General features: G+C 34.2%; 1 protein-coding gene across 2 annotated transcripts in view; it reads right to left on the bottom strand.

Moving 5' to 3' along the window:
- NOL10 (nucleolar protein 10) overlaps positions 1-14548 on the bottom strand; it is a 108459-nt gene that overhangs the window by 83016 nt on the left and 10895 nt on the right. For both annotated transcript variants that reach the window (XM_036751965.1, XM_036751966.1), the window contains 6 exons: positions 10266-10343; positions 8687-8724; positions 5310-5446; positions 4466-4531; positions 2778-2838; positions 1537-1622 (listed from right to left, as the gene is read on the bottom strand). In XM_036751965.1, coding sequence (XP_036607860.1) covers positions 1537-1622; positions 2778-2838; positions 4466-4531; positions 5310-5446; positions 8687-8724; positions 10266-10343 — 466 coding nt within the window. The remainder of the gene's footprint in view (positions 1-1536; positions 1623-2777; positions 2839-4465; positions 4532-5309; positions 5447-8686; positions 8725-10265; positions 10344-14548) is intronic.

The following is a 14548-nucleotide window of genomic DNA, read 5'->3' as shown; positions in this document are numbered from 1 at the left end:
AGTTTAAACTTGCGCAGTAAGTCATATAAGGCAACAAAGAAAACTTCTCATCCCAGAAGTAGTGATAACAATTCACATTTCTATAACATTTTCAAATTTTTAAAGTGCTTTTTTCTCACAACGCCAGGGAATAGGCAAATGGGGAAACTGAGATTCGGAAAGATTAAATCACTTACCCATGGTCACAAAGTGAATAAGTGAACTAGATTCTTTGACCATACAAAAAAATTCAAAATTATGAAAAGTGTAAGAGAGTGTGTGTGTGTGTGTTCAAGTCAGTACCATAGGATTACGGAATGTGAAGTACAAATAAAGAGACTTAGTCTGGGCCAGGCAAAAGCTTCAAAAAAATAGAAGAAAAAGGATTCAAACTTCACTAAGAGTCTAAGGTAACTTATAGCAGTTGTATACTGCACACTTTGTTTTTTTTTTTTTAAATGGCTGAAACCAAAAAGATGAATCCTGTTTTACAGCTTCCCCTAAATTAGCTTCAGCTGGACAGGTCCCTGACAAAGTACTATTTTTAAAGAAAATGACCTTTAATGAATAGTCTACAAGACTTCTGGAGACACAACTAATGATATGGGCATGATTCGGACTAAATGATGAGGCAGACGCCTTCCAACCTTGCAACTCTATGGTTCAAGTCAAATGGGAAATTGAACCTACACTAAACTCTATTCATTCTGCTAAGTAATTTTAGTTCCAAAAGGAAATGCCTTTTGGCATACCACAAAAAGTGCTATGTAAATGAGGCACTATCCTTACCTACACATTACCATCAAGTCTCCTAAAGTTTAATAAGAGAAAACTCTTACTTGGACTAATTCTAGGTGGAAGACAGCATTTCTTTTTCTTTTTGGAGCCAACTGGGTTAAGTGACTTGCCCAGGGTCACATAGTTAGGTAGTATTTGAGGCTGGATTTGCTCCTGACTCCAGAGCCAGTGTTCTATCCACTGTGCCACCTAGCTACCCAAGATGGCATTTCTTCAAAAAAATAATAATAATGCTTACAGGTAAAATTTTGTTATAATGGATGTTATTACAGAGGACATCTTATTCCAACTGATACCTGAACATGAATCCCTATAACATCATTCAAGAGGTCATCCAGGTTCCACTGAAGTTCCCCAGTAATGGGGATCCCACTAATTCCTAAAGCAGACTATTCCACTGCAACTCACGTTTAATTTCCAGATGCTGCAGACTAGGAATGCCATTTCTTACATTGCTTTTGTTGTTTTAGAAATTCCTTTGCAACCAATTAGGCTGGCCTGCAAAGTGCTTTATAAAAAAGTAAGTTTCTACTTTAGACTTTTTGTTAACCTTTATTCAAATCATCAGAGTTCTATTATAGAAGTTCTTTTTAAAAGGGAAAAAAATAAAGATATGAATCTATCACATTTGACACCTTTATACATGGAAGTTTTCTAAGGATTTTAGTATGTACTATTTTGCTTTATCTTGAAATATGCATGGGTGAAGCCATAGACTATACTTTATCTCAAAAATTCAAGTCAATTTCTTTTACTTACTCTGTATCAGCTGTGACACTGCTTAAAGCACAATCTAAGAGTCCAACCCGATTTCGGGTTCTAGGGTCCCAGCATTCAACTCTACCCTAAACAAGAGAAATAATCCTCTATTAGAAAATCGGTCTTGCAATATCAAATATACTTTGGAAACTGTCATTAACCACCACACCTCCCAAACACACACAAAAACATCCTTATGATATATAGTGAGCAAGGTAAAGATTAATTAATAAGAAGAGAGAATTATAACTTGCCCAGAAAGTCATACAAGGGAACAAGAAACGAAGCTTCTCATTCCAGAAGTACTGACAAGTAACATTTCTGTAACATCTTAAAGTTTTTTTTTCCTCACAACCTTGCAAGGCAGGTAATGAAATTATTATACCCCATCTTGCAGATAAGGAAACAGAGGCCCAGAAAGGTTAAACTGCTTGCCCAAGCTCACAAAAGATTCCATAATTACAAGGAAAAAAGATTCAAAATTATGAAGAAAGCATATGTATTGTCGAAAGTAAACAAAAAAAAGTTCTTCTTCTTACTGACTACTGATGCAAGTATTTTACTAATAAAAGCCAGTCCTTTGAACATTTACAAAAACAAAAATTACATTATTTATTGCACTATATTTGACAAAGCAGTATCATCTAAAAACAGTAAGGCAGATATAACCTCATCTGTAAAATGGGAATAAAACAGTAGCTACCTCATGAGGTGATTGTGAAAAGAGCATGTTTTAAAATCAAATAGAAAAATGCAGGCCACAAATTTTTTAAAAAATATTTGATTTTGGTAAAGAATCTTAAAACCCACTTTAACTCTGTCTGATCCACCGTATGAGTAATATATTTGCTCTCATAGAATTAATGAATCTTTAGGACTATCAAGTATCCAACACTATACTTTTCTCATGGCAGAAAAGCTTCCATATTCTCAGTGCTGTTCTTAAAATTTCTAATGAAAGAAAAACATTACCAGCATGCAAATGATATCTTGTCTAGCCTAGATTTCATTTACTTTGATAACTAAAACATATAGATGTATGTACGTGTGCATGCACATATACACATACACACACCCTCTACGTGAACGTACATCAATGTGTCACCAAGGAAACTTCATTTGTTCCATAACACTGAACAAGGGAGACTATATCAACAGTACTAGCAACCCTTCTGCAAAGCTTCCCTACAAAGCCATGCTATATTTCTTTTAAAACACAAGCATAATACTGAAATGCTTACCTCTATTGTGCCTGTCGCAAACAAACCATGCATGAGATTTATGTCACAAACATTGTTCTCTCTACAACAGTAAAGGAAAAAAAAAAGATTGTTAACACTCATTTTTGGGAGCACACAAAGTCCTTAAAAGATCAAGCCTCTACAAAAATTCTGTGGAATGAAGTTTGACGTACTATGCTTATTTACAAATGAGAAAGTGGAGTCACAAGAAAACTCATTGATATGCTGGTGGTCTTTCTTTTTTCAACACAGAAGGATAAAAATCAAGGTCTTCTCATTCCCAGAAAAGCATTTTGTCTTCTACTCTATACTACCTTTAAGTAAATGAAGACATAATAAAATATAAAGTTGTCAATGGCATGGGAGAATTCAACATTCCATGAGACACTGTGAGAGACTGAGGAGAATTCCAAAGTAAAGCTATTAGAAAAGACACTGTGGTACAGGGAAAAGATCATTAAGTTACATTCGCAAAACCCATATTCAAAACTCAGCGCTCCTACTTAAACAGGTGAGCCTTTGGAGAAGCTATTTAATTTCCCTAGATTTCATTTTCCTCCTCTGTAAAATGGAAGGAGTTGTAAAATATGATCTCCAAGGTATTTTTTATTCTTTGCTTAAAGTCCTATGATATTATTCTGAAGATAATAAACTGACTGACATAATCCTTTATTGAATTATATATGCAGAATGCATAATACATTTTTATTAATCAAATAATGTATTCTGAAACTAATGTCTTTAAAAGAGAAGAAATATCAAATAGACGATCAAGTCAAGGCTGGGCTGCAAGTTTTTACCAGAAAGAAAATAATCATTTACTTGTTTTTATCCCTACTTTACACTCTTCCTTTTAGGATCCTCCCAAAGCAGTTTTAAAAAGAGAATACTTATATACATATTTGGAAAATTCTCCTTTGCCTGAGAAACAATAGAATGTAGACCTTCCAAAATGCTTGTCCGCTAATAAAGAATGCTTGGATCTGGAATTTCAGGCTCTATATTCAAATCCTGACTCTGCTACATTCTATCTGTGGAACCCTGATTAAATAAATCACCACATGGCTTTAAGTCTCAGTTTGCTCATGTATAATGTAAGCAGGCTGAATTAGCTAACATCTGAAGTTTCTTCCAACTCTACATCTATGAATGACTCTATGAACCGAATTTGGTAACAAAGTCAAATGCAAAATTTCTTCAACAATTAATCAGGCCCTCCAAAGTACTGCAGATAATGTGAAAAGAAAAAAAAGTTTTCTTCTAATTTTGACTATATTAAACTCCTTTTAAAATGAGAACCTGTAACAAATAAAATAGTTTTAGAAAATTTATATGGGCTTTTTTAAGTAGCAAGTCATTTTTTTAAACTTCCAATAAAAATATATTCCTCTGAATTAGCACAGTGTACAGAGTCTATAAGACGTGGGATCAAGTTCCACCTTTAACTCTTGTATCAGCACAGACTCTTGCTTTATGAATATGGGCAGGTCATTTAACTTCTCTAACAATCAAGCAATTCTTTAAGACTAAATTATAGATGCATTGCAATCTGTGCTAATATAAGGAATTCTTACACCTAAGAAATCACAGGTCCTTTGCCTTATGGACACGTGTAACCTAAGAAGTTTAGCTTTTGGCTCCCCCTATGGACTGAAATCAAGTATTACTCAAATTGGAGAAATACTCACGCAGAATCTGTTTGGAGAGGATTCAGGTACCTTCCTTGTTCTAAATTTAACCGGTATACTTCAGAGCTAGGGAAGAAAAGCTACAGTTACGCATTTGATAAATTAAATCTATTGTAAAATGGTAGGCCCTTTAACTATCATAATGCCTTCACGACATGCCTTGAATTAAAAATTAATCCTAAATTCTAAAGGTTAGCACTTCCTATGCATTTGCTTACACAAAAAGGTTTTTTTAAAAAATACATGCAGCACTTCAGTAAACTAAGTTCAAAATCAGTTCACAAAGAGTTTAAGAAGTGAGACTAGTATAATGCTATTATCTTATCACACTGTGGATGTGGCTGGCTCAGCTGGTTATAACAGTATGCCAATTAAAGTCATAGGTTCAATCCCCACTAAGAACCTTCAATTTCATGTCTCTAGTCAACAAATTATGAATAATGTTAAGTGGGACAACACTTATGCCACTTTACTTGCTAAATTCTTTTTATAATATCACCTAAAAACACCATAAATACCTTGCACTCAATTTACTTTCTTCAGTTCTTAGCAAAAAAACACAATTAAGTGTACAGTATACACTGTTAGGTGCTTCTCAAAAGCACTATCTCTGAAAACTGCTTCTACTGAGCTAAATTTTTCTTCCAAAGATCCATTTCACTACTTCTCAAGAACAAAGTTTATCCTGCATAATATCCACCTTCAGTATGACTTGGTTTTATCATGATTTATGTAATCAGTCTCCAGTTTTAATATTAAGAAAAACAACCAATTAACTAGTAGTTATTTTAATAAATGCTAATTGGGGATAGAGTAGAGGAAGCCCACATAGCAGGTTCAATACCTTGCACCAACGAAGTACAAATCACAGGATGGATAGTGATAAGAAAAATCTCTCCCAAACTTGGGTATTCTGGTTTTGTAATAAAAACCTGATTGTGAATGAAATTCAATATATCTGTCATTGTGCAGGAAGACAATCTGAAAAATATAACCAAAGAATTCATTTTGTGGGGCCCCAAGGCAGAATTTTAACCATCAAGCACCTAGCATCATGCCTTGCACACAGGAATCACTTAGTAATACTGTACTGAGTTAAATGTTATCACCAATGAGAACAGATTCTTGAATCGATATGCTATATACCAGACGTTTCTATACTCTTTTAACATCAATAAATTAACAAGTATTTATTCAACGCCTACTCCATGACAGGCAATGTGCTAGACACTGGGGATAAAAATACAAAAAATAAAATAATTTCTTCTCTCAAAGGGCTTACATTCTACCAGAAGAGAGGATGTGTACACACAGAAAGACAGACAAACAGATACACACACACACACACGAATGTACAGAATGACTACACATTTCATAGAAAGTAATTAAAAACAAGATAGCTAGGGAGGGATGGCCCTAGCCATTCAGGGTATCAAGAAAGGTTATTCTTGAGCTATGTATTGAAAAAATCAGGGATTCTTTGAGGTGAAAGTGAGGAGGATGTACATTCTCATTTTGTAGGAAAGCCAGTGTTTAATGATATGCCATGAGTGAAGAGTAGAGAGAAAGCCAGTTTGGCTGAAGAATAAAGTATGGGAAGAGAAGAAACACATATTGAGGCTAGAATCTTTGTATGGGCCAGGTTGTGAAAGGTTTTAAAAACAAGAGGCAGTTTTATTATCCTAGAGGCAACAGGGAGCCACTATACTTTTGAATCAAAACTTCACAGTGGAAAAACATTACCAGAGTATCCTTAATTCAAATTACACAATCACTTTATAAAACAGTAAGCTAATTCTAATGAGTTGATTTAGGGACATATTTCAGTAAGCCAGTGGCAATTAGATGACTACAAAGAAGTAAGTCAAAGCTAATTTAACTGTGTAAACCAAGAAGGTGATAAATATAAATACAAGTTCTTTGTGAAGTCTTTGCAAACTTTAAACTCATTTTGTTAATGTGATACCATTATTCTGTAAGTAACATTCAACAATGAAAAGAAAATTTATGAGTTTGGTCAACATACAGATGTACACAATACATTCTTAGTTTACAACTTGTAACAAATTTTAAAATAGTTCTCATGGAGTAAGATAGTGATTTCTAACCTGTGGCAGACAGAACTTAGTCCATGTGAGGAAAAATTAAACTTGTGCTACAATCATGTACAGATTATTTGTGCCATACTATGTCACTAAAATGTGAACTTTTCAAAAGTACACAGTAACTTTAAAGATTTTGCACATCATTCACATATGGTTGCCCAAGTAAAGAAAAAGTCACTCAAACCACTGCACTTTTGTTGCAGTGATTATTCAAACACCCTTACACAGCTTTGGGTTTACTTTTTAAACTAGACTTGACAGATTCAATTAATGTGTTGGGTTTTTTTATCCTTTGTTTCAGAGCTGGCAAGGAAGTAGAGAAGGAAAAATAAGGTAATGAAGGTAATATAACAAAATATATTCATAAAAATATTAAACTGAACTAGAAAAGGATATTAATTAGTTAACTGCTTTTGTAATCCAAATAGTACTATTCTCTGTGCTCAATAAATCTAAACTTCTCAGGACCTTTGACTTCAATGCAGAAAATAAGGTGTTCTCCACAAATGAATTTCCTCAATAATTAAAATTTATTCTTTTAATTGTAATTTTTAAAATTATAGTCTCTCAAAGTTTGAAATCTTCTTTCAGATGCTGTATTAAAATTTTCAAGATATTAACAAAGGTCTAAAACAGTAAACTTTAAAAATGTTTTGACAGAAACAAGGAAAAACTGGGCCTTCAGTTAAATAAGTCCAATGGTAAAAAAAAAAAAAAAATGTAGAAAAAAATCTCCTAGATAAGTTTACAAACTTAATACAATGTCCATTAAAATACAAATGGACTACTTTAGAACCAAATATAATAATAGAATTCATATGCGGAAAACAAACAGAATTATCAACAGGAAGGATGAAAATAAAAACTAATGATGGAAGGACTTACTCTGTCATTTTTCAGAATATAGTGGAAAGCAATAATTATCAAAATCGTGTGGTACCAGGTAAAATTTTTAAAAATAAAAGAAACAGAAGGCAGACATAGCACCGAGTGTATTTTAGAGATAAGTGCTTAAAATCTAAGGTCACCACACTGGGAAATTATTATACAGTAAAAATTTTTAGGAAAATTGGATAATGAAATGACAAAATGAACCTACAATATACTAAAAAAAAATTCCATTTAGGTTAAATGACCAATCATAGTCCCAACAGATAATGAAGTACACCTTTTTCGATTCAGTACACAAATGGAGGGCTATGAAGGCTGTATATTGCATATACCTTATCAGACTGAATCTCAATATCAATCAGTTTTGCTTAAGTGTTTTAAGCAGGAAATGATTACCCCGTAAAAAACAAATGGCACCAATAAAGTTATTTAGCCATTAAAATAATTTGAAAATTGGATTAAATAGGAACAATATATTTATTTTAATTACAGAGGAGAAAATGTTTGACTATTAAACAAGTGAGCAAAACTATTAAAAACAAAATAGCTTTAAAATAAGTTTTTATAGCTTTCGTGCTATAAAATTCAAAAGATTTTGCACAGCATAAAACAACCACAGGGAAACAGATTAGGGAAAAGTCTGCAACTGATATATAATACATAACAAATATGGAATTGAAGTTTAAATATGGTGGATATAAATAGGACATAAATAGAATATAACCAACAACTTGTATGCTCGCAAAATTACGAGAGAAATCATCTAAGAGATACAGAAACAGAATAAGAAATGTCAGTCATAGAGTGAAACAGATGAAGGACAGATGGTCACATACAGTTGAAGGAGTCACCTACAATAAGACTACAGATCTCAGGACGTACTGAAGGGTATCTGGAATATATTTCCAAATATAATCCAATAATTGTATATTATCTGAAGCAATGGGAACACCCAAAGGAAAGGGACTCCTTTATTCATAAGACATTACATTTAGAATTCTATACAACACAAGTGCTAGAATTGTAGAGGTAATGTGACCTAACACTTTATTTTTACAGAAGAAGAAATTAAGCTGAGAAAAGCTAAGTGACTTGCCTAAAGTCACAGTGGTGGTAAGAGAAGTGGTGTGTGCATCCAGATTCTTTGACTCAAAACCCAGTGCTCTTTTCTCTGTATCATACTACCCAAACATAAGCATTTAAAAGTTAATGCTGTGAGACATACCTTTGAATAATCATCAGATAATACGTCAAATGTCACAACTGAAAAACAATAGGAAAAATACGTTATCATAAAATATTCATTTGTGAACACAAAAGAAATAATACATACATATGTTGGTATGTATATAGAGCATCCTTAAAGACTTAGTGCAGTTTGAAGCTTTAATAATTTAAAGAATAGCTTTAATAGTTACATATGCAGTATTCATCATTATATATCATTTTAAAGTATCAAAAATGTTATATACATAACATTCAAATCACACATAATATGAATATTATATGTAACATAAATTTGCATCTTGTGTTGTTATATACAAATCTGTATTTTGTGTGTTGTGCATATAAATTTGCATTTTACATTTAAATACACATATTTGCATTTATACATATATACACACTTGCATATCAGGCTTACCATATTTTACCGCATAATCATTCCCACCACATAATCATCCAGTCCAAAAAAGCTGGTTTGTAACCTTTCATCGCATAATCGTTGCATGGTATAATTCTGTTGGTCATGCTGCTTAAAAGGTAAACAGAGCAGCAATGTATTCACCAGTGGCATTGTGAGCCTAGAATTCTCAACACAGGCTCACTGTCAGTATATTTCAGAAAACCAACTTGCATGGTTTGTTTAAAGCGTTACAGTACTAACAGTATTGTCGCTCAACTCAATGAAGAGCCATGGGGGCAAGGGGAGCAGGTGGGCCAGCGAAGATGACCTAAGTCACACGTCGTGGTAAGACTTGCATCTTCCCAATTTCAATGTATATTCACGAGTATTCCATGCATCCTAATCTTGCATCAAAGACAGTTTAGTAATAAATGATTTTTAAGTAATACCAGCACAATTTAAGAGAGGGAGGGAGGAAGAGAGAGATCCACATAATGGTGGCACCCCACTTTTTGCAAGAATTTGACATAAAATCTGTGACAATTATATGGTGAAACACAGTATCTGTTCTAACTCATTAAGTTATATAACTATAAAATTCCCAGCTTTCTTTCCTCATAATAAAACCAGAATGAAATTTCCACTTTAATCATTCATACATTATACCAAATACAAAAGAAAACAGGTGGTTTACAGACTTCAGAAACTCCCACCACCACCAAACTAGATTCCTAAATCAGTGTTTGAAAGGATGTCACTCTCAGATGGCCACCGGGCTATCATGTCAATTAAACAGGCAAGTTTACATCATTTCACTTCTCTTTATTCTTCTGGTTCTTTTTCATTTTTGAAGCCAACTGCTCAACAGAAAGGGGGAACTTCTTTCTTTGTAGTTAAAAAAACAGCATTTTACACAATCATGAAATATCAAATGAATAGCAACACTGAAAAAGTATTGAGTCAGTTGTTATCTCTAGTTCCAATGATTTTCAATCCTTTTGGGAAAACAAGAATAAATCATTAGAATATGGCTTCAATTCTTTAGCCATACCTTCTCTCTCTTCCTCCAACACCAGGCAGATTTACAGTTTCTCATTTCCATTGAAGGCAGGCAGGCAGGAAAGTAAGTAAGCAAGCAGTGTAGACAAACATTAATCATTAGTGTCATTACTTCACTCACCATCTGAATCTAAGCACCTTTCAAATTTCAAGGACAACTGATAGGTATCATAGCATCGAACTCGTGGCTTGTATGTACCTATAACACAAAATTAATACAATATAAAAACCAAACTGTACTCATTTCATGGCTAAGAAAGAACAGCATGATGACATTAGTATTTAATGGCAAGGTAGCAAAAGGCATGTCACCTTCCTGTTATCAAAATGCAAGCTATTTACACTCTATAGTTACATGTCTTCTTTTGTTGTCCCACAGGCCCTTAGGAATCTTTCACCTTTTGACCATATGAACCCAGGAAAGTTATTGCTGCCATCACCCAGTTGGCTCCACTTCCTTCCCTCTGCACAGCATACAACTTAAACCAGTTTAATTTCTGCCACCTTTTCTAATGGAGATTTATCCACAGTTTTAAATTATCTGTACCACTATGACATTTCAACAATATCAATGAGTGTCAACAATTACGGAGTTGTCAGCTCCCCTTTTAATGTTAATCATTCTAATCTTATTTCCATTTGAAAATTTTTAAAAAGCATGCAAACATTAACAGAGTACTGGGTTTTACTGTCTGAAATTATATTATCAAGCCTAAAATTCCATGTAGATTACAGTTACAAATTTAACTTTACAAAGAAAAAGCTATTCTAATATAAATTACCATACCAAGTAGCACACAACATCAACAATCTTTATTTCCATTTAGAATTAAGACATTGTCAAGAAGCAGATTAAGAGAGTGGGGAAAAACAAAGAACTGGGGATTAGAAGATCTCAATATCAGTCTTTAGTTCAGCTCTTTCCCAGTCATGTGACCTTGGGCAAGTTGCTAACCTATTCTCTGACTCAAATTCCTCATGTGTAAAATGGGGATTAGATTACATTCAATAAGTATTTATTAAGTGCCTGGGACTACACTCTACTGGGGGAAAAATAGTATCTGCTCTGTCTACCTCACAGGGTTCTTATGAGGCTAAAGTAATAATGTGAAAACTTTGTAAACTGTAGGAAAAGCATCAATACTGTACCTACTACAAATGATGACCACAAGCATATAGCTTATGCAATACCAATACGAAATTTAAGGGTAGAAAAAAGGATGAGAAAATGAGTGGTTTTACATTTTTTTTAACAACTAAATACTGCATGTGAAAACTAAATAAATCCATAAAAGAATATCTAGTAATACAAATAAATGTTACTGTATTTTCAAAACGCAGGTTCTGAACATTACTATAAAACACCTGGCATATAGCGTCTAATAAACATGCACAGGCTAATTTGCAAGATAACTGAAGAAGGGAATGAAATCAAAGGTGAAGAAAAAGGGATCTCAGAATTTATTGCTGTAAACAAAAAAGGTGACCAAGAAAGTACCAAGAACTATCAACTCATATGCCTACTTTTCTATATATTTAATATTTTTACAAGAATATTCTAAAAGATATCAAGATCAACCTCTTTAAGGGAATATTAGAAAGTGATAGGTAACCCTTTTAAAAGTGATATTTCTACCATTTCAAATTGAATGGCCAAGGATAAGGCATTTGAGCAACCATTTGTAAAAACTGGATGACTTATCTCTTCACCCAGATTCCTGACTTTCTGAACTGATGACCTTTGATCTTTGTCTCCTTTTGGAAATAATTCATGTGCTTGGTGTTCGTGAATCAAAGTGAAAATTTATATATGTAAATAAGACACATTCCAGGTCAAATGAAGCAGAGAAAAATATGTTTTCATGGGTTTTCTACATAATTAAAAATGAAATAAATTTCTTTTTTAGTTATTAAGTAGTGGTTAGAGTGCTGGACTTGGGAGTCAGGCAACCTGGAGTCAAAGTCACCTTTTGACACTTAACAGATATGTGATCAAGGGCAAGTCACTTAAGAGCTCTGAACCTTTGTTCCCTTCTCTATAAAGTGGAGCTAACAATACTTACTTCACTGGCTTGTTGTGAGGAAGGAAAGAAATACCGCTTGTTAAAGGGTTTTAAAGATTTTAAAGTATCAAAAAAAAAATGATATTCCATAATAAATTACATCATTACCATATAAAATTGACTACTAATAGAATATAAGATCCCACTGTGTTTACTGTTTGTTGACTATAAAAATAATCAACTAATAATCATTTGTTTTGTGATCATCAGGTGCCAGGCAGGCACTGTGCTAAGCAGTAGGGTGACAAAGAAAAAAAATTAGTCTCTGCGTTTGATTTCATAAAGCACAACACTACTTTGGTTTGTCTCTTCCAACAAGGGAAACTGCATGCATATATCATATAAGATTTCTTGAAAGATATGAGATAATCCAGTTCAAAGATCCTCTGATTATTAATATCAACACATAAAACAGGCAAATGTATGCTCATCAAAATCAATCAAGAAGCATTTATCAAGTGCCTACTGCATGTCAGGCACTATGCAGAAAATAGGGATATAACAAAATGGGCAGAGCTCTCATGGAGCTGACATTCTATGAAGCTGCTCACCATCATCAGGGGAGATCCAGTTACAGAGCCTGTCCATCAGTGCATCCTGAATAGACACTGCAAATAAACAGTGCTTCTAGCCCAGTGACCACAGCCAACATCACAGGAAGTAGCCCTATGGAAAGGAAACCTGGCAGCTGCTCCTGCAGGTGCTAAAACCACTGCTACTTTTAAGACCCTGAGAAGAAACTTCTTTGCACTGACAAACATGTCAACCTCAGAAACTGACAGGATTTTATCCATGGAAATGACATTAAAGAAGAGGCATTACCACTCGCTTTGCAACTGCAGCCTAAGACCCACAGAACCTTTACATCTGACTTGTAGCAGAAGTAGTTCCAGATGTGCTATCTCCCCATGAGCACATGGGCTGTTTAAGAGCAGGCACTGTCTTACCTTTCTAATTGAATCCCCAATGCTTTGCAGAGAGTGCTTAAATACTTCATTCATTCATTCACATTCATTCATAATAAGCTGGACTGAGAATTAAACAAGGAGAAAGCAGGCTTGATTGCCTTTGAGAAATGGCAGAGTTCTTTTAATTAAGCCAAATTTCTCCCTAAAACAAAGGTTCATGTTTGCTAGTGGTGATGTATGTCTCTCAATCACAGAAAACTATAAGCTATAAAGAACTGATATTACATCACCCAAATGCCATTGGAGAAATGCATGATGGGCAGGTAAATCTTAAGCACCTTCTAAACAAGTCATTGTTATATAAAAGGTACAAAATTTAGAGGATGAAATCAAAAGAAAAGCACAATTAAAAAAAAAGATGAACCTGTCATGTCATGTAGCCACAGTGAAAGGTAAACTGAGACAGTGGGTATGCTCCACTAAGGGTCAATTAGGAGAGACAGTGCATAGAGTGCTAGGCTTGGGAGTCAGGAAAACCTGAGTTCAAATCTAGCCTCAGACACTTCCTAGTTGTGTGACCCTAGCTAAGTCAACCTTGTTTGCTTTCACTTCCTCATCTATAAAATGAGCTGGAGAAGAAAATGGCAAATCACTCCATTATATTTGCAAAGAAAACCTTAAATGGGGTCATGAAGAGTTGACACAATGGAAACAACTGAACAACAACACGTTCTCCTGACATATTCTTGAAATGTTAAGAGAATATCAAGAAAGATGCTAGTATATGGGACAGGCTCCCTTACTCCTGATATACTTATGGACAGGGTCAGGAGGCAGGGAGGCGAGACAGGGAATTTGCAGGACACTTCATAAGGAAACAATGAGTGAAAAACAGAATCTCACTTTTTGCTACAGTGATAACCCCATTCTGAACCCAGCCAACGTACTCAAAACCTACTCGACCAGATGGTAACTAGGACTAAAACCCCAGCAAAGCCCCCTTATGTGTGATAACTAGCTAGAATCTACCAGGATTCTCTAAATTTCATGTCAGAGACAAGGTAAATAGTTTACTCTAATTAGGCTAGCGGTATCAGAAGGTTCCTACAGAAGCCACTATTTTTCAGGGTCTTTACTAGGGCTTTCCCACTGCTTCTAAAAACATAAACTTATCAACATTTAATATAATAATTCTTGTTACCATGTTGTAGTGCTTGTTGTCCTAAAGTACCCATGACTCAAATCCAGGTGCTCCTTAAGCTACAACTATGATCTGCACTGTTAAAGGAAATAACCACATCTATGAGATCACAGATCCACTGGAATACTGTGATAAATTCTTCTCTTTATGACATGAGTTCTCTTCAACATATGAAAGCTAAATTCCTAAAAAGTTATTGTAAACTAAATTCTATATACCAAATTTATTTTCC

This window comes from Trichosurus vulpecula, chromosome 3 (assembly GCF_011100635.1).
Source record: "Trichosurus vulpecula isolate mTriVul1 chromosome 3, mTriVul1.pri, whole genome shotgun sequence".
Taxonomy (NCBI): Eukaryota; Metazoa; Chordata; class Mammalia; order Diprotodontia; family Phalangeridae; genus Trichosurus; species Trichosurus vulpecula.
Note: the sequence above shows the minus strand (reverse complement) of the source record. Positions and strands in the feature narration are given on the sequence as shown.